Raw genomic sequence first — 19,452 nt, forward strand, 5'->3', positions numbered from 1 at the left:
CAATGGCTCTTGACGGCACACTCGACCACAGGGAAGTGGCTAGTTCTGGCCCAAGCGCGACTGGACGAGCTGAGAGTGGCTGTTCAAGTCGGAAACTGCTGGTACGAGATTGTCCACCGTCAGTGCCTCCCATCTTTGCGACTTCGCCCTGAATTCGCTTTTTTTTTCACCTTCTCTTCCAGTCTTCTGGTTATCAGCGCGGTATATTCCAGTCACTGGCACCGCTTTTGCAAAAATCGCAATTGCCCAATTAAAATCTGGCTTGCTGTACTCTTTCTTGCGACGTCTGCAATGCCTGGAACCTTTGGCTCGGACTACTAACCCACCCGGTCTTCCAACGCGCCGTCGCCTCTCGCATCTCGCTCCCCCATTTCCTCTTTCGCCCTCCTATTTCCTTCTTTTCTTCTCCACCCAACACAACAATCACAGCCACATGCGCACCGACCTGCCGACTTGCAAACCCTTTCGTCTCCCCTTCTCGAGCTTTCTCTGAGCCTTCGCAACAGCTCGGCCCTCCGGACGATACGAACCGCGGGACCGTCTCGCACCCCTCGTCTTGCGCGCCCGCCCTGTCGAGGGTTCCCGTAACTGCTTGATGGAGGATGAAGCGCTGGCGATGGTGAAGATGGAGGAGGTCAAGATCGAAGAAGGCGTCGCGCTGAACGGCGTCAAGATGGAGCGGGACGCAAGCAAAACTTCGTCGCAGAACAAGAGCAACGAGGGCTCTCGCACCACTAGCCTGTCGCCCGGCGAGGACACGACCAACGGCGAGGGCATCTCGACGCCGGGAGGCACACAGCGACCGAAGCTGTCTCGCAAGGCAACGCAAAAACCCGTCAAGCGCGAAGCGCCCCTCTTCCACGACCTGCCCGATGTCACCGAGCAGTCCTGCACCACATTCCAGGTGATACCTGATTGTCTGTACGGATCCAAGCACATGGGTTCGACCGACAATGACGCTCTCGATTGCGATTGCCGTTCTGAGTGGCGTAAGTTTCCCCGCCCTGCCTTCGTGCACTTTTGCGATACCGCTGTGAACCGCCCCTTACTGAAGTCTGTGTGTGTCTGCAGACGATGGAAAAAATTTGTCCTGTGGCGAGGACTCCGACTGCATTAACAGGGCGACGAAGATGGAGTGCGTGGCGGGTGCTGGGAATTGCGGCGATGGCTGCCAGAACCAGAGATTTCAGCGCAAGCAGTACGCCAATGTTTCAGTCATCAAAACCGAGAAGAAGGGCTTCGGCCTCCGCGCCAACGTCGATTTGCAAGCTAACGACTTCATTTTCGAGTACATTGGCGAGGTCATCAACGAGCCGACTTTCCGACGGCGCATGGTGCAATACGATGACGAGGGTATCAAGCATTTCTACTTCATGTCGCTGACCAAGCATGAATTCGTCGATGCGACAAAGAAGGGCAACTTGGGCCGCTTCTGCAACCACTCCTGTAATCCGAACTGCTACGTCGACAAATGGGTCGTTGGAGAGAAGCTGCGCATGGGCATTTTCTCCTCACGCCAAATCAAAGCTGGCGAGGAGTTGGTTTTCAACTACAACGTTGACCGCTACGGGGCCGACCCCCAGCCCTGCTACTGTGGCGAGCCGAACTGCACTGGATTCATTGGTGGCAAGACGCAAACCGAGCGGGCGACCAAACTACCCCTTACCACAGTGGAGGCGCTCGGCATCGACGACGGCGACAGCTGGGATATTGCAGTCGCCAAGAAGCCGCGCAAGAAGAAGCCCGAGGAGGACGATGAGGAGTACGTTAACAGCGTGCAGGCTAGAAGCCTCGACGATGACGGTGCTCGCAAGGTTATGGCGACACTGATGCAGTGCAAGGAGAAGTGGATTGCAGTCAAGCTGTTGCAGCGCATTCAGCAGTGTCAGGACGATCGGGTGATCCACTCCGTCATGCGCATGCACGCCTACCAGATCCTCAAGACCACCCTCAACACCTTCATCGACGACCATAATGTCGTCCTCCAGGTTCTCGACATCCTGGACAAATTCCCGCGATTGACGCGAAACAAGATTGAAGGCTCCAAAATCGAGACTACGATTGATGGACTGACGCAATCGGAGCACGAAGAGGTCAGCGCAAAGTCGAGGAGGCTGTTGGAGGAATGGTCCAAGTTGGAGCTTGGCTACCGCATTGGGAAGCGAAAGTTTGACCCCAACGCCTCCGCGACAAACTCGTTCCAAGAGCGACGCAACATGGGCCGCGACGAGGACGTGACCCCCAAGTCGACCCCTGACCCCCTGCAAAATGTCGAGATCCCCAAGGGTCCCCGAAGCAACATTCCACAGCGGAACACCCATTTTTTCAACGGCCCTCCTCGCCAGCGAAGGCATCAGAACTTCAACAACCATGGCGCTCTTCCTGCAGGATGGTTCACAGCGACAGACCAACGTGGAAACACATACTTTTATAGCAAGAATGGTGTTACCACCTGGCAGCGTCCCACGAAGCCCGCTGACGCGCAGAAGTCGACGCCAAAGGCTCTGCAGGAGCAACAATTGCTCAAGAACATCATTGACCAAGTCACCAAAGAGCAGACCCCTAGACCTTCGGCTTCGCAAACGCCTCAACGAGCAGAGACACCGGTGCAGGAGAACAAGCCAGAAAAGTGGCGCTCTCTAAGCATCGACAAGCAGATGAAGATCTATGAGAATACGGTACGTGATTCATGCCAAAGAGTGTAAGAGCATCCACTAACCTATGGGGTAGCTTTTCCCTCACGTCAAGTACGTGGTCGACAAGTATAGACACAAGCTTCCCAAGGACGATCTCAAGCGGTTGGGCAAGGACGTCTGCAAGAAGCTTGTCTCATCGGACTACAAAGGCAAACGCGTGCAGGACCCGACGACACCACTCGATCAGAAGCAGGCCAGGAAGGTCAAGACCTACGTCAAGGACTTTTTGGACAAGGCCATTGTAAAGTTCAAACAGTTTGAGCAAAAGGAAAAGGCGAACCCTGGGGGCGAGGCGGGCAAGTCGAATGGTGGCGCGTCGGCCAGCAATGATCCTAGTGCGGATACCGGCGGTGCTGCCACGCCGGCTGATATCGCCGACGACGTAGTTCTGTCGGATGTGGAGGATGCCGGCTTGATGGGAAGTCCCGAGCGCAAGCGCAAGCGTGCGGAGGAGGAGGCAGCAGAGTCCCTGAACCCGACTCCCTCCGACGAGCCGTCAGTGAAGCGTTTGCGAGAGGACGAGGTGGAGGATGGTGCAACGCCGCCCCCTCCTCCACCACCCCCTCCCGCCGACCCGGAATCTACTGCTACCCCTGAGGAGTCAATGACGGAGGAGCAAAGAGCTCTTAGGGAGCAAGAGGAAGCTCTCATGAGAGAGAACGAGGAATCTGAGCGGCTGGAAGAAGAGGCCGAGCTTACCAAAACCAAGGATATTGGAAGCGTACCTCAGGCAAAGAATGATGCGCCCCTCAATGGCCACCCCCGGATTAACGGGGGTGTGATTGTGGCTGGCGATGGAGACGCTGGCGATGAGTCGACATTTCCAAACACAAGCAACAAGGCAGCTCGGCAGCAGGAGGTCCTTGGACACTAGCTGTGGGCTAGGGCGAAGGGAGCGTTACCAACTGGCGCCCATGATGTGGAGAGAGTGAGAGAGCAGGTGGTGGCCGAGAACAAGCGGACAAGCAGTCCTCGGCATTGTACGTATAAGCAGGCATATTGCATTTTTCTGGAAGGGAACCAGCAGACCCCCCAAGCACCTGGTTTGTTTTGTCACGATTACAATGTGGATATATCGGTCATGGAAATGGCCATGGCTCAATGAGGCCGTGCCCATTCTGCGATGTTCGTTTCTTTTTTCTGATCTGGCGTGGTTCAGGCACGGCGGGCGGGCGGGCAGGCGGCGACATCGGCTCGGGCTCGGGGCATTTGAGATGTGGGATGGGATGGACAATAGGACTGGCGGCATTTCAAAGCATGGGTCTCTTATTTATTTTTTCTTTCACGCCCGAACAGGGCAAAGAGAGAGGGGGGGACAAAAGCATTGTGACAAAGGCACATCATCTTTTTCATGTCGAGCAGCTCTCTTGTGAAGGGAGGGGCCTAGAGCAAGGGGAAACAAAAGCATGTCCACCACTGTACGTGGTCAAATGGCATTAATAGCGTTAATGGCATGTAGGAAACGGGACAAGGTCGTCTTGTGCCAACCTCGGGGCCGTCGAGGATAAACCTCACGAAGGCTACAAGGGAGGTGCACAGTACCCAGTTCTCGTTGTTCTCTTTTCTCCATGTGTGACCCCTTGCCAAAGTTGCTGTGAAGCGCCCGGTTTTGTTTGCTGTACCCCTAATCCAACCCTCTTTTTGTGTGTGTGTGTGAAGACCGAGACCCATTCCGTGATGAACGCCGTGCTACCAATGCCAGATTACGCTGCCTCCTGAGGTTGGAAGGGGCAGGTCCGATACCAGATGTCTTTTTTTGCAAGATGCAACTCCTGGACCAAGCATGGTCCACACCCCCTTTTTTTTTCTTCCTCTTTCTTGCCGAGTCCCCGACGAATTCGTTAGTAGCACCGAACCGCGCCTCTAGTCGTCAAGGTCTTCCACCTCGGACTCTTCCTCGCTGCTACTCTCGTCCCCGCCGCGCTTCCTCTTCTTCTTCCCGGGGACCTCTTCGGGCGCCTCGTCCTTGCGCATGAAGACGTAGCTCCGCGCGGGCCTTTCCTCGCCCTTCCACGCCGCGCCGCTCGCCTCGCCCGTCTTCTTCTCCCTCACGACGCCGAGCGTCCGCGCGTGCTTGTACCCGGGGTACGCCTTGGAGTGGAACCTGAAGCTCTGGAGGGACTGCAGCCCCGCGTGGCGGCCGAGGTCCTTGACGTTCCACAGCGTGTACGGGTCGCCCTCGAAGAGGGTGACGACGATGGTGCCGCCGGGCGCGAGCGAGGGGATCGCCGAGTTGAAGAAGGCGACGAGGAGCTCCTGGTTGTAGCGGACCTGGCGGTTGCGGTCGGTGGACTTGCCGCCGACGTGGGGGAAGTTGAACAGGATGCGCTTGAAGATGCCCTGCTTGGAGGGGGCCGCCATGTGGAAGCCGCGGTGGTTGGGGGCGGACTTGCGGGTGAAGGGCTTCATGGTGCGGGCGTCGACGTTGTAGAGGATCTTGTTGTTGTTGGCGACGGGGGGTTTGTACTTTTCGTCGTCGTCTTCGTCGAGCTCTTCCTCGTCGGCGGCGGGGTCGTCTTCTGCTTCTTGGGCATCGTCGTCTTCGTCCGCGCCTTCGCCATCGTCCTTTGCCGGTTTCGAGCCCGGCGCCGCGGGCTTCGACGGAGCAGCGCCGTTGATGAGCGCAATGTTCTCGGCGGCGTGCGGGTACTTTTCCAGCAGCTCGCGCTCATTCTTCTCGAGGACGGTGGCCGTCACGTTGCGGCAGCCGTGGTGGGCAGCGAGGCTGGCGGCGAAGCTGAGGTCGCCTTCGCCGATGAGGAGGATGGTGTCCTCGGGCGCAAAGGGGATGACGGGCTCCTGGTTCTGGTGGTACTGCTGCTGCTGCTTCTTCTTCTTGGCGTCACTCTCGGCGGCGTGCGCGCTCTGGCTGTTCTTCTTCTTGTTGTTCTGGGCCGGGCCTCCGGGACCGTTCTTCTTCTTGCCCGAGTCGACAAAGTGGCTCCTGTGGCTGATGTTGCCGAGCTTGCGCTTCTTGGCCATTGTGAATGGGGGGGGGGGGGGGGGGGGGGGTGGTTGAAGTTTCTCGGTGGGTGAGGAAAGGTCGCGACCCGGGCCGTCTCTTCGTCGGGAGGCGGTTAGGATTGGGGTTCCGGTGTCAACGTCCGGCGGCGGCGCGCGTGGTGATCGCGGTGCAATGTGGGATGTGTAGTCGGCGGTCGGTGTTGGTGTTGCTACCCGTATCGGCGCCGGGGGTGTGCGAGTACCCCACGGTTGTACCTTGACCGAGAACTTTTTTTTTTTTCCCTTTCTGCCGTTCTTACTTTTTGGCTTTGCGACCCTGCTCGGCGGTGAGTAGCGTGGCGCGAGAGCCCCGGCGGCTCGGGAATAGACGAGGTTCAACCGTGGCTCCCGTCGCCCGTGTGTCCGCGTTGCTTGCCCGTGTGTGGCTTTTACAGTGGTCCAGGTGGTTCAGTGCCAGCGTCACAGTGAGTCTCTCAGCGTCCCCTTTCGCCGGCCTTGTTGGAAACCGACCCCTGGAACGGGGGTGGGATTGGGCGACGCCGGGTTATGGAGAACCGCAGGGGTGGAAGGGGAAGAAAAAGGACGGGCGGCGGGAAAGTATCCGGTACATGCGATGCCTGGGCGAGTGTCGTGCTGTTCAGGGACTTGGCGGACTTTGCACCCCGGGCGTGCGGCGTCGGTGGACATTCGAGTTTGCAGGGAGAGGGAGAATTTCGGAACCCATACAAGAATACGGTGAGATTTTTGAAGGATACGTTGCAGACTTTGCATATGACAACCAGCTAGACCGCTGCCGTGCGTCCTATCAATCACGTTGCTTCTTCGGAGCATGTCGTGGTGGTGGTGGTGGTAATAGTTTGTTGTTCGTCCCTTCTTTCTTAGCGTAGCTCCTCTTAACCAAGTGGACCAAACTTGGATGAGGCTTACCTGGCACGCATGGAACCTTGAGCAGCTTCGCACTTACGTAGACGCAAGGGAGATGAGCATGCCAGTGTACAGATTGGGTTGCCGGAGCAGGCTATCAGTAACTCATTGTTTGCTTAGAATTCCGGCAGATAACGGACATCTCAAGGCGATCGAGTCCCTCGCTCGTCTAGTCGAGGCCTGCCAACTACGTAATGTGGTTCCGGTTTCCCATCGCATCATGGCACACGGTCAGCCACAGACAACACCAACATGCATCTCGCTGGGTCCTGGAGGAAGAACTTGATCCGGCTGGAGCTCGGAATCTGGCTGAAGGAGGCCCACCCGGACGGGACCAGCACCTGTAAAAGTCGCCCCGTCCGACTCGTCCGGACAAGCTACGTACTTGAAGAAAATGTCTGCCTCCGGCATCGAGAACTTCTGCCTTTGAGGTACGAATGAAACATTGATAACATAAAGGGGCAGGGTCCCGGTGGAGAACAATCATCGTCAATGGTTGGACGGTCGTGGGAGCACAGCTGATCACCGCTTGGCTCAACGGTCGACGTCTCGAGGTATAAACAGACTCATACCGAGGCTCTTGAGGGAAGGGGTACCGGCTGCTGGGTAGGCTTTTATCACGTCAGGGGACGGGTGGGAGGCGCCCTCGGGAAACGGGAGTCGGGGGTCGGGACAAGCCACCCTCGCGGTCAACACTGCTCCAAGGTAGTGTACTTTCAGCGCACTCCAGGAGCTGTCAGCTTTGCTAAGCAGCGGATGCTATCTTGCTTCCGAGCCCGGGGTCTCAGTCATGATGCGAAGATGCAGCAACTTGGCTTGGATGTTCGCCATCGTATACGTCCTGGTAAAGGCCAGCCGGCACAAAGCAGGTGGTGGCATTGAAGCAGTGGGCAACCAAATACAACCCAGGTACGGTCACCCAAGGCCGTGAACCACACGCAACTCAGGCATGCTCGCGTGTTGGCCTGCCAAGTCGCAAACCCCCGTTTTGAGGACCTGAGCGGCCCAGCTCACTGGTGAATGAGGTGCTCGCAGAGGGCTTACACTGAGCGGTGCAGGTGGCAGTGGCCTGCCAGACGGCAAACCCGACAAGTATCTGGTACTTCCTGCCCTCTCTACCCGACAGGGGTAAGAGACTATTTCCGGTAGTCGGATTATCATGGCGTCCGGGCGAATGAGAACGCGGCAAATCGAGCCTACTCCTACCAGATTGGTGTAAGTGTCTGCAGGACAGTGCTGGGCTGGGCCTTGCCTTCCGCCTCGCTGTAGCAGGGTGGTCACGTCTGCTCCTGCCTCTGCTGCCGCTCCGCCTGGTATTATTTGCAAAAGGCAGGAAGGGGAAAAAAGCGAGGCAATCTTTCGTTGCACGCCGCAATTCAACACCGCATTCGCGCCACTTGACATTGACAGCCGTCGCTGCGGACGAATCTCATCTGTACCCTGATCCCCATTCTTTCTCGCTCAAGCCCGTCTCTCATCGAGAAATCCTGGTCGTTGCGAGAGGCCAGGCGGCTGCTTTTTCTTAGCCCACACCATTACCGTCCCCGTCCAATCCACACCACACACACCTCACTCACCCTCGTCCTGTTCTCCGAACAGCCAACAACGAACTTCTACAACTCAAAAGCTCCCACCTGGCTTGGAACAGTCGCGCCTGCTCCGTCCTTTCTTGAGATCGATTGAATCGCATTCGGGCGGCTCGTCACCCAATTCTCCTTTTCTTCAAGCCGCGTACCGAACTCATCTCACGTTACCCCCCCGTCTCATTACATCCATACCCGCTCACACTTTTGCCTCCACTCGCCCCCATTTCCTCCGTCTTCACGTCTCTTTCATGAACGGCCGTCGCCATCATGTCAGACGTTGAGACACCGGAGCAGTCTGCTTCGACTCCAACGCCTCAGCTGACGCCCAAGGCCAAAGGCAGAGGCAAAGGGCGAGGCAGGAAAGCCGCCGCTCCCAAGAAGGAGCCACCCAAACCCGCGGCCACTGCGGGAACAGGTCGACGCGGCCGCTTCAAGCAGTTCGCCGACGACAAAGTCCAGGCAAACTATGAACGCCAACGCGAGCTCAAGGCCACTTATGCTGCTCTCGCCAACGTCGTAAAGCCGGCCCTTCAGGACCTGGCCTCCCGAACCGTCAAAAAACTCACCAAGGATGAGGCGTACCACATGCTGGTGCCGGAGTTTGCGGTTGTCAGCGAACACGTCGATATGCGCCTCGACAGGCAACTCGCCTTTTCAGAGAATAAGCTGGCGATTGCCGCCAAGATGACCTTCAAGGCCAAACACATCCAGCTGGGTGCTGTTCGCGATATTTACAAGGTACGTGACACTCGACTGACATGTCATGTTTTTCTCTCCACCCCTGGTCATCCGCTGACTGGTGGTGATCCGCGGCATTAGAACGGGTTTGAAGACCTTGAAGACGAATTTTTGGACGCGCAACTTCATCGCCTCGACATCTTGGAATACCTCCACGATCATGGCCTACCCGTTGACGTAAGTTTTTTTTTTCTCTTCGATCCCCAATTTCCTCCTGTATCTCGCTTATTCACACTGGCCTCAGCTCGTCGATGGCGGCTGGAACTACAAGCAAATTTCGGACAAAGAAGCCGATGAGTTTGGCATTTATGAAGTCTACGTCGACGGCAAACTTGTCCCCTACCCTCAACTCGTCGAGGGAACTGAAGCCAATGCCCTCAGACAGGCTGCTTGGGCCGAGCCTCAGCCAGCCAAGGACAGTCTTGCACCACCTGCCTCCACCGCCGCTGCGACACGGACCAAGCGCAAAGCAAAGGACCAACCCGATGGCCAGCCTGCTTCCAAGAGGTCTGCTGGTGATGTCGCACCTGTCCGTCACATCGCTGGTATCATGTCGGCTCAGCATGCTCCTATTGAGGACGAGTCGAATGAGAGTACGCCGGTCCCCGAGGGCCCAGTGACGGCTGACCAAAGAGAACCGGCCTTGCCAGCAAAGGCGTCCGAACCAGATGAGTACGGATGCCGGCAGGTCAACCGCCCTACTGCCAAGAACGGCGCTAGTATCGCCAACCGTCTTATTGTTCCCCCGTCATTCCAGTTCGACGACGACGAAATTGGGTATCGCGATTCGACAAACTCCGCTAGGCATGGAGCTACCCTCGCAAAGCGTGGCAAGTATCTCGGCAAGCCCAACTCGAACACATGGCATTACGATCCTCTGCTTGCTCGTTGGGACGCTCGAGAAATCGAAGAAGACGACTACGACAAGGAGCTCGTGGATAGATTTGCTGTCCATCCGCGCTACGGCTATTTCCTTCCAACCAGCAAGAACGACGCCGAGCCTCCGAAGCCGGAAGCAAACCCAATGCACCCAACTGTGTTCCTGACGCCTTCTGGCAAAACCATCCATGCGTCTCGCGTCATTCCCGTGGCAAAGGTCGAGATTGCCTTGGCCGATAAGCCTCATCAAGATAAAATGGCGGCGGTTCTCTCCTTGGTCTGTGGCAAGGACGACATCTCGCTGGATGACATCGAAGGTCCCGAGCTCAAGGCGTTGAAGGACATACAGGCTGAGTATGCCGAGCAGAGGCTTATCGCCGAGTCTATCAAGGAGTCAGAGCCTGAAAGCGTTGAAGACACGCCGGCCACCTCGCCTCTTCCCATCAACGATTCCGCCTTGAACATTGCGGGCATGGAGGAGCTTCTCGTGGCCGCTGAAGCTGTTGAAGCCGAGGCCAAGGAGGTTAAGCCTATCGAGGCAAAGCCAGTGATTCTGCCCGCTCCGACCCCCGTCAGACCTGCTACACGCGCGTACGACGCAATTCGAGATATCTTTGGGGCCAGTGAGTCGCCCGCCCCCGAACCTCCTGCTCCTGTCGTGGTCACTGAGTCTCTCGACACCACCGCACTTGCGATCCTTGCAGATGCGTCCACTGCTACCTACACCACTCATCCCGTGGACGTCGTTATGGCCGATGCGCCTGTTGGCCAGCCCATCCCAGTTGATGGACCTCCCCACAACCACATCGAGTCCGGCTATTCTATCCAGGCCCTGCCAGCTGAGTCTCGTATGCCGATTGCACCTCCCAGCGACGGTGTCGGCTGGGTCGAGCCCCGTATCGCCTCTCCGGGAGTCGACAACCGGATCCATCCATCCATCGAGACTGGCCCGATGAGGGATTCTCATCCAAATCAACTACCCCCCGCACGCCCAGTTGAGATGTCGCAGATGCGGTCTTCCATCGATGCTTCCAGTGACACGCGCCGACACTCTATGTACCACGAGCACAACGGCCCTTCCGCCTACAGTGAGCAGCACCTACCCCCTCCTCACCCACAGCAACACTATATGGCAGTAGATCCAATGATCGATCCGCGCCTCTACTCCGCACCGATGGAGGCGCAGAGCGGACACCACGAATACCATCAGCAGGCCTATAACCAGAACCAGCAGACGTACCAATTGCCGGGGATGTCTCTGCAAGGAAGCCCTATGGCCCAAGGCCCTCCCCAACTTCAGCAGTCCGGCTCTACCGCCCGGATGCCATTTACGAATCCCTCTCAGGACAGAAGCTCCCCGCTTCCCCCTTTGCGGCCGTCACGTGGCCGCAAAAGCGCCCCTGCCGCACCAGAGCAGCCTATGCCTGTTGAGCACCAGCAAGTCCAGCAGCAACAGCAGCAACCTCCGCCGCCGTTCATGAACAGCAACAGTGGCTCTTTCTACCCGCCCGGCCCGCCGAGGCCCTACCATAATGGCTACTCCCAGGAGCAGCCGGGGATGCCGCCCATGATGGGGCAATATCCGCCTTATCCCGGGTCGCAGCCCCACCGCCGCCTCCGCAGCAGCAACAGCAGCAGTCGTATGCCCCTCCGGGCATGTCGCCTACCTACTCCTCCATCGCGCCTGTACAGAGCCCCCCCACTCTACAGTTCGTCCAACAGCAGCCTAACGAGCCATCGAGAAGTCGGGCAGGAAGCGGTTCATCCACACCGAGCGCCCCGGGCAACAGCAAATACCCCAAGCTGGCTCCTGCCCCCCTGCCTGCTCACAGAGTTGGCTGGCCTCAGGGCCCCGAGCTTAGAACCGTCCAGTATGATTACAAGGAGAACATCAAGGACTATTCGCCCACCGAGCCTCCTCCGCGTCGCGGCCCTGTCCAGATTCGCGGATGGAATATCAACAACAATAGGATCCAACGTCAGAAGACGGAGGAGAATGGCGACGAGCGCCGTGGTTCCCGCTAGGACCAGGACCAGCACAGCAAGAAGCTAGGCCCGACGCCCAAAATGAAGGGTCTTGAGAAGACCACCGAAAAGGTGATTGCCAAGAAGGCGGTCACAAAGAAGGCAGCTCCTAGGAAGTCCGCTTCCAAGAGGCAGGAGTGCAAGGAGACGTAAGCAAATTTTCGAGCATCAGTCGAGAGCGAGTCAGGAAAAGCGAAAAGAACATGTACTATTATCTTATCACTTTGGACTTTGGTTTATACCTCTGGGGATGTTTTACCCCCATCATGCCGAGGCGGAGGAAAGACAGGGAGCTTGGGCTGAAAAGCCATTCAGAAGGCTCCCCGAAAGGAAGGGGAGTTAGGGCCGAGAGGCCAGGGTCGATATAAGACCAAAGTAAATTTGGAATGATAATGAATACGAAACAAATCTTGGGTTGGGAGAATTGTGCCACTGCATTGTGAGTTGACGATGAGTGAGAGCGAGAAGACAACAGCTCAGGCAGAACTTACTAACCGGATGGCTAACATATCTACCTCTGACTTCGAGTCACAGAACAGCTTCACAGCGGAAGCTATACCGTGCTTTGAGCCACTCGTGTTGTGTGTGAGATGTTGAGCCAGGTATCCTCGTGGGCCGGGTGCTGCCTGCGTCAGAGGGACAGGGCCGTCGCTGCTACACTTCCCAACGCAGGCAACCTCAGCCGTACTTGTAAACCCAACGTCCCTGGCTACTCCTATGACCAGAGAAGCTACCGTTGCGTTCCCGTGATGAACCTGCTGGCGGTCATTGTCTCTTTGGATTTGCCAAGCTTCTCATGTCCTTAGTCCAAAGGGGCTTAGACTTGCGAACGGAGGGATGGGACAGTAGAAGTATTCTCGCTATCGTCTCTTGTACTTTACGTCTAACTGACTGTGTGTATTCTTGCGGCCAGACTCAGACGAGCAGGTGAGTTAGTATCTGTTGTTTCCCGTGTAGCTCAGCGGGAGGCTTGGTGTGCTTGCTTGGTGTGTAGATAGTCGACTATCGCGCCGACTTTCCGTTTGCCCAACGCCCAAAGCCTCACCAGTCCCCATCGATCCCGCCTTTCATCACTACGATATCCGAATTACAATGGGCTTTCCCTCTTCCTCTGACTGCACGCCTTTGACACTTGTGGCACACCGGCCCTTGTGTCGTTGCTGGTATTGTGCATCAAGGAAGCGAGATGGCAGTGTGGGATCACACGTGACGTTGGCTCCGCACGTCAAGGTCAACGGCGACGGCCAAGGTTCTTCAGAGCATGGGCGCGAGCCTGGTTCAATTTAGTTTGATTACAGTGTAGCTAATATTACATGTGTCCGAGCCATTTCCCCCTTCACGCCGGCAAAAGGGTGTCGAGATGGGAAATTTCTGTGTCTCGACTCCTCGAGCAAGTCCGACTTTTTTCTCAAAGACCGCAGCTCAAGCGAGGGTAGAGGTCTACTGGGTAATAATCTGGTTGCTGAAGTCCACCGTGCCGTCCATGCTCATCATCATGCTGGGGTCGCCGGGAACCATGCCTCCTCCGTTCGGCATGAGGCCGCCCGCCGCGGCGAGCGAGAGCAGACCGCGGCCCAGCTCGCCGACGGGGTGCAGCGGGAGAACCGACGCCTCCATGGTGTTACCGTCGAAAATAACCATGTTCTGGATGGGCTGCTGGGTCTGGCCGAGGACGTTGATGACGTCCTGCGCGAGCTGACCTCCGAGGATGGCGGTGACCGGGGCCATCTCGCTGCCAATGTTCTGTAGGAAGCTGCGCAGGACTTCGGAGCGCAGAGTCTCGGACGGGAGGCCCAGCTGGGTATGCTTGGCCGTGGCAAGCTTTGTGAAGAGACCGAGGTCCTCCTTGGTGTGGCTGGGCAGCCGACCGCTGTTGAGGACTTGAAAGTCCCACAGCGCCCGCAGGCAGGAGATGACGGGGCTGACTGCCTTCTTTCTCCTCGCGCTCTTTGCGTACTCCTCGGGCAGGGTAGCACCGTCACTAGCGAGGTACCATGTCGAGTAGAGCTCACGCTTCGTGACCACCTCAATCGTCTTGCCGCCCTCCTTCTTTGTGTTGACGGCAATGACACTCCGGGTTCTCGTCTCGGGGGCCAGCTTCGTTGCGACGTTGCCGAGATCTCGTTCGATGACGTAGTCGTGCTCGATCAGGTCCGAGAAGATGAAGCCGTACATGCCATGCGTACCGGCGGCGTAGAACGATCTCTGGTGCAAGCGGGTGGCGGTGTTGATGATGTTAAGGGAGTCGGGGTCCATGTCGGTAGCAATAACGATGTCGAACGCCGAGAAGTAGCTCGTGCCTTTGGACTTGATGCCCTCGGCGTCAACGTGGACCTGAACACGGGGGTTGAGTTTCTGAATGGCGGCCGCCGCAGCCTGTGCGCGGTTCTGGCCGACGTGGTTCTCCTCCTCGGAGAGGAAGAACTGCGAGCCCAGGTCTGATTCTGAGACGGTAGCGCCGTCGAGGATGGTCAGGGATCCGATACCGGCGAGGACGAGGTTCTTGGCAATCTCATTCGCGAGAGCCTTCATGGTGATGAGGAGGATGTTCGCGTTGCGGATCTTCTCCTGGGCCTTCATGCCCCAAAGGCGAATCTGACGGTCATAGAGCGCAATCTCATCTGAAAAGAGGTCAGCCATCTACTAGGTTCTTTTTGCGAAGTGAGGCGTACCTGCGCTCATGGCGGGAGGAGCGGCGACGGGAAGGCCTTGCAGCATGCCGTTGTTCTCATACATTTGTCCACCTTGTTGCAGAAGCTCAGGCATGAACATCTGGGTCGCTTGGAACATGTCCGGAAGCATGTTAGGGGGCAGCTCTCCGCCTCCAGGAATGACCCCCTGCAACCCTTCAGGAAGGACCTGATCCATGGGCGCGGCTTGCATGCTAGTATCGAAGCCGTTGGAGGCGTTGGGTAGGGGGTGGTGAGGAACAATGTTTTCCTGTGCTGGGACGCTGTTGCTGGGTGCGGCGGTCTCCTGCGCCGGCTTTTCCTGAGCCCGTGTTTGCTCCTCCATCTTGAGTGATTGGAATGAGACTACGCCGAGAGCACGGTGAGAGATGACGAAGGGATGAAAAAAAAGTCGTCCTCAGCTTGTGAGACTGGTCAAAGTGCGGCCAAAGTAGCTCAGCAAGGCATACGCGCCGGGTCGTGGCTCGGGAGATGTGTTGGCGCAATGGTGTGTAGTGAATGGAAGGTGAGAGCGCGTCAAGTAACACCGGGTCAAATATGTCGTGAGTGGCCGGCTTGTCAATAGACAAGTGTCGCGAGAAACGAGTGCCCGCTCGAGGGAATTGATGCCGATATATGTGGACGGCCTGAACTCACGTCTTAAAGCAAGGCTGAAGGCCGAAGGCTGGACGGGTTCATATGAGGTTGAGGCTAAGCTTGGCTAAGGTAGCTCTCACTCGCCCGACAGAAATTGTTAACGTGCCAGCCAGGCACCTTCCCGCCTCCCAACGCTGGCTATGGCGGGAGCACGGATATCACGCTAGAGCCACGCTAAAGTGGTACCTGTGTGAAGCGTGGCATTCCACACAAAGGCCGAGTACCGCCTAGCATTTACTGTCGAGCGCCCCCTTCCTTGCATGACCGGTTCTTTACAGGCACGAAAACCCCGCGATAGACAGGGCCAGGGGCTCTCTTTAGCGGGTGCATCAGGGCGATCCCACCACTGCCACTGGCCGCATGCCCGCCCGTTTGCTCGCCTTTCGTCACTCGTGGGATTCGAGGTGGGCTTGCACTTGGAACAGCGCCAGCAGTCCAACCCCGACTTTCTACGTCAACCAACCAACTTCCGCCATCCGCTGGCCTGCTGACGACAAATCTTTGAGCCCGCGACGACGGTCGTTCGCGCCAATATCGTTTGGCCCTCACCTCGCTGTCCGCCCTCTCGAGAAAATCCAAGCTTTCAACTCATCAGCCACCCGTCCCCTCGTTTGCGGCGACGACTGACCTCCGAATACACACCCTGGTCACCGACCGTGACACCTTTGTGAGTGCGCTCTTGATGGCAGCGGTTCGATGCATTCGAGCCATCGGGCTCTGCAGGCTGTAGCTTCAAGCACTGCCAAACCCCTCGCCACGTTTCTGCGGTGTTTCCTCCGGTCTAATCAGTCTGCCAGCTTCCAAGCCCCTCAATCGGCACCCGGCAGATTGCTCCCTGGCCTACATTGTTCGCCCGCCCACTCAAGCCCACCCAAGTTACCGCCCACCGAATCCACAATTATCCCCTCGAACCGCCGCCAATCCTCCCACCGCTCCTCTCCCCCCTTCTCTCGCCGACGTGGACGGACACAATACCAGGAGATTCTGAACGCACGCTTCTGTCCCCTGGCAGGCGCCTGCGTCGCTGGGCCTCTGTACTCTCCACCGACGAAGCATGTCATCACAGCGGCCAGACCCGAGCCAGAATTCCCAAAGGCGCGACAACGACGACTATCCGCCCTTACCACCGCATCGCAGACTCCCTCCGCTGCCGCCTCTCCCCTCGGATCATGCGACATACCCTCCCCAACCACGGCGACATCCTTGGGAACCCGAGCCTTACACAACTCAAGACCAGACCGAATCCTACCTCCATCTCAGGCGGCACATGGCAGACAGGAACTTCCAGGCCGAATACGACGAGCTGGTGGGGAACAGCCTGAATGGTTTCACGGCATTCATGTCTGCGGCGCAGGACGACTTTGGCTTCTCTCGAGATAACACCCAGAACCGGAGCCAGGCGTCCAATCTACTGGACACACTACAGAACGATCAGCGAGAAGACGAAGACGTTCGACGACAACCCCTCCAATTACCGCCTGTCTTCGGTTACAGGGCTGTTCGATCATTAAGCGGGCGCCAGCGACCCGACGGTACTGAAGACGACTTAGAGGCAGTGAGAGCCCTGTGGAATCGTAGAGCCCAATACAGCTCCTCACCCTTCTCACCGCCCAGGATGCCTCCTAACCTGTCCCCGCCGAACATGTCCCCACTCCCTCCTTCGGAGGAATACCCTGAGGAGAATCGGAGAGTGAAGAGGAGAAAGCTCGACTCTGAACGGGCTTCTCAGAGCTTCAGGGGATTTCGGTATGGGCGTTATGGGCAAGTCGAGCCCGGTCAGCTAAAGATGGAAATCCTGAGCTGCGACGGGGGGCTATACGAGAACGCTTCCTTGCATGCTTACGAGAACATTTTGAAAGACGACAAGACGGTGTATTGCACACAGTCCAACCGTTGCAACATCATCCTGCGGCATCAGGGCGCAACGGCATTCACCCTGAAGGAGCTCGTGATCAAGGCGCCTGCATCAAACTACTCATCACCGTAAGTAAAGTCTGCGCTGATCTCGTGGGAACCACATCTGACAGCTTCCGGCAGCGTACGAGAGGGAATGGTCTTTGTTTCTATGAACCAAGATGAACTGCTTAAGCGCACAGCGAAATACGAGATACAGTATGCTCCCTTGAGGTCAGGCCGACCATCAGCAACGAGGGCGTTGGCTCCCATTATCTCGATACGGCACCACGAGGATGGCACAACCGTCACCAGAACACATACACGGCAAAGGCGGCTATATAGCTTAGGTCACGATGACGAGGAGGACGTACAAAGGACGGCGCAAATTCCTGCGGAGTTCACCACCCACTTGCCGCCCTTCAACATCACAACCGAGTGCAGTTACGAGGAGACCGATGACGAGGACACCCCGAGGGTCCCAGTCAATCGGCGAGCACCTAATAGGATTGGTTCCTTGCCGTTTGAGAGCGACAGCAGCGACGACGGCAACCCGTTTGCCTCGGACGAGTATGGCTTCGACGACTATTCCTTCACCAACAGACGTCGGGACCCTTCCGACATGTCTCTAGCGGAGGCTGTCGAGGCGACTCAGATGGCAACGCAGGATGCCGTACGAGCTGTGGGAGGCGAACTGATGGCTCCTCATGCCAAGTTCTTCATCGAAAAGGACAAGAGCAAATGCACCATACGGTTTGATCCCCCGGTTTCCGGACGATTCATACTCCTGAAGATGTGGAGTAGCAGCCGGGCATCCGGCAGCAACATTGATATCCAAGCGGTACTCGCCAAAGGATTTGCAGGACCGCGGTATTTCCCTTCAGTGGAGTTACGATGAAGTCATAAGAGCGCGGTTGGCGAGGAGGAACTGCTACAAGTTATAATCATGGGGGGATGACTGCATTCGAGTTGCAATGTTTATAACGGAGTTGTTGGCGTTTGGCCACAGATGGCTGGGTTAGTCAGGTGTGACAAGGAAGTCACCCATCATATACCACGTGCGACTATATTAGGTTTAACAATTGGATTGACGCTTTTAACGCTCACGTCGAAGTTCCGAGTCTGACGAGAGCTGTATCCTGGGTGAAACTGGGTTCGAGCGTCGCAGGCAGCTCTTTACAGGCATGCTCATCACCGATTTCATACTAAGCAATGACATTTAAGGAGTGTGACTACTTCGGTCCGACTTCTAGATTAAATACTTTCACCATGTCGCATTTCACTTGCGGGTTTCGGTGACGTTTGGCGCCCAATTCGACATTCCTCAAGGAACCCACCAATCGGCCGGCGCCAGTCGTGGCTCGATCGCGTCCCGCAAAACTCAGAAACAACGACACCCCATCCATATCTCATCCAACGCACTATTCTCAACCGCGGCCACCCGACTTATAGGATTTTGCTCTGACACGAAACGATAACCCAGTACCGTTTTCTGGCCAAAGGAAGGACGCGGCTCAACGGACGGAATTCCAACAGGGACAACACACCAGTGAAGGCCAGAGTAGAACATTCGTTCCACCATGAGCCACGAACTCACCCTCATCGTCGCGGCGACGCGCAACATGGGGATCGGCGCCAAGGGCGGCCTCCCCTGGACGGGACTGAAGAAGGAAATGGCCTACTTTGCACGCGTGACAAAGAGGCTCCCTCCTCAGGTAATCGAGACTCTGTTCCCCCCGTCTGACCTCTTGGCTGCCCAAGGGACAATTGGAGGGGCGCCCAAGCCGTCATGCAGCTCGCTCCATGTATTGGTCCCGCCGACGCTGACTCTGCAAACACTTGAATAGGCCCCCTCGGACGCCCGCAACGCCGTCATCATGGGCCGCAAGACGTGGGAGAGCATCCCCCCAAAGTTCCGACCCCTCAAGGGCCGTCTCAACATCGTCATCAGCCGCTCCCACCCCGCCCTGGACCCCGCCTCGGCGTCCGCGGCGGCAGCGACGACGCCGGACCTCGACAAGGAGCCCGTCAAGGTCGGCTCGCTGGAGCAGGCCCTCGCGTACCTGCGCGTCGACGGCGTCGCCGGCCGGCTGGGCAAGGTGTTTGTCATTGGCGGCGCGCAGATCTACGACGCCGCGCTCCGGGCGCCCGAGGCGAAGAGGGTGCTGCTGACCAAGGTCCTGGCCGAGTTCGAGTGCGACGTGTTCTTCCCGTTGAAGCTGAGCGACGAAGGGGAGGCGGCGGAGGGGTGGAGGAAGGCTGACAAGTCCGAGTTGGATGCGTGGGTCGGGGAGGAGGTCGAGGGGGCGAGATTGAGGAGAACGGGACGAGGTACGAGTTCCAGATGTGGGAAAGGGCATGATGACCATGGTATGATCTGCTACAATGGCAATGAAAGGTTGTCTATGTTTTACAAAAAGT

The 19,452-nt window shown here is 57.3% G+C and overlaps 6 protein-coding genes across 6 annotated transcripts; 3 read left to right on the plus strand and 3 right to left on the minus strand.

The window, feature by feature from the left end:
- Positions 1 to 595: 595 nt before the first annotated feature.
- ColSpa_04054 (histone-lysine N-methyltransferase, H3 lysine-36 specific) lies at positions 596 to 3,570 on the plus strand (the record flags this gene model as incomplete). Its single annotated transcript, XM_049270266.1, has 3 exons — positions 596 to 989; positions 1,072 to 2,678; positions 2,731 to 3,570. 3 exons carry the CDS (start codon positions 596 to 598, stop codon positions 3,568 to 3,570), a joined length of 2,841 nt encoding a protein of 946 aa, XP_049126223.1.
- A 989-nt stretch (positions 3,571 to 4,559) lies between these two features.
- ColSpa_04055 (25S rRNA (uridine-N(3))-methyltransferase) lies at positions 4,560 to 5,678 on the minus strand (the record flags this gene model as incomplete). Its single annotated transcript, XM_049270267.1, has 1 exon — positions 4,560 to 5,678. The coding sequence occupies one exon, from the start codon at positions 5,676 to 5,678 to the stop codon at positions 4,560 to 4,562; it is 1,119 nt and encodes a 372-aa protein (XP_049126224.1).
- Positions 5,679 to 8,437: 2,759 nt separating this feature from the next.
- Positions 8,438 to 11,965, plus strand: ColSpa_04056 (uncharacterized protein; the record flags this gene model as incomplete). Its single annotated transcript, XM_049270268.1, has 5 exons — positions 8,438 to 8,908; positions 8,990 to 9,085; positions 9,153 to 11,427; positions 11,541 to 11,722; positions 11,885 to 11,965. The coding sequence occupies 5 exons, from the start codon at positions 8,438 to 8,440 to the stop codon at positions 11,963 to 11,965; spliced, it is 3,105 nt and encodes a 1,034-aa protein (XP_049126225.1).
- Positions 11,966 to 13,252: 1,287 nt separating this feature from the next.
- Positions 13,253 to 14,827, minus strand: ColSpa_04057 (DNA damage tolerance protein RHC31; the record flags this gene model as incomplete). The annotated part of the gene is made up of 2 exons (XM_049270269.1): positions 13,253 to 14,433; positions 14,485 to 14,827. 2 exons carry the CDS (start codon positions 14,825 to 14,827, stop codon positions 13,253 to 13,255), a joined length of 1,524 nt encoding a protein of 507 aa, XP_049126226.1.
- A 1,578-nt stretch (positions 14,828 to 16,405) lies between these two features.
- On the plus strand, positions 16,406 to 17,929 carry ColSpa_04058 (uncharacterized protein; the record flags this gene model as incomplete). Its single annotated transcript, XM_049270270.1, has 2 exons — positions 16,406 to 17,121; positions 17,176 to 17,929. The coding sequence occupies 2 exons, from the start codon at positions 16,406 to 16,408 to the stop codon at positions 17,927 to 17,929; spliced, it is 1,470 nt and encodes a 489-aa protein (XP_049126227.1).
- An 889-nt stretch (positions 17,930 to 18,818) lies between these two features.
- Positions 18,819 to 19,391, minus strand: ColSpa_04059 (uncharacterized protein; the record flags this gene model as incomplete). Its single annotated transcript, XM_049270271.1, has 1 exon — positions 18,819 to 19,391. One exon carries the CDS (start codon positions 19,389 to 19,391, stop codon positions 18,819 to 18,821), a length of 573 nt encoding a protein of 190 aa, XP_049126228.1.
- Between the last annotated feature and the right edge of the window lie 61 nt (positions 19,392 to 19,452).

Source organism: Colletotrichum spaethianum, assembly GCF_022836535.1.
Source record: "Colletotrichum spaethianum MAFF 239500 DNA, contig08, whole genome shotgun sequence".
Lineage (NCBI taxonomy): Eukaryota > Fungi > Ascomycota > Sordariomycetes > Glomerellales > Glomerellaceae > Colletotrichum > Colletotrichum spaethianum.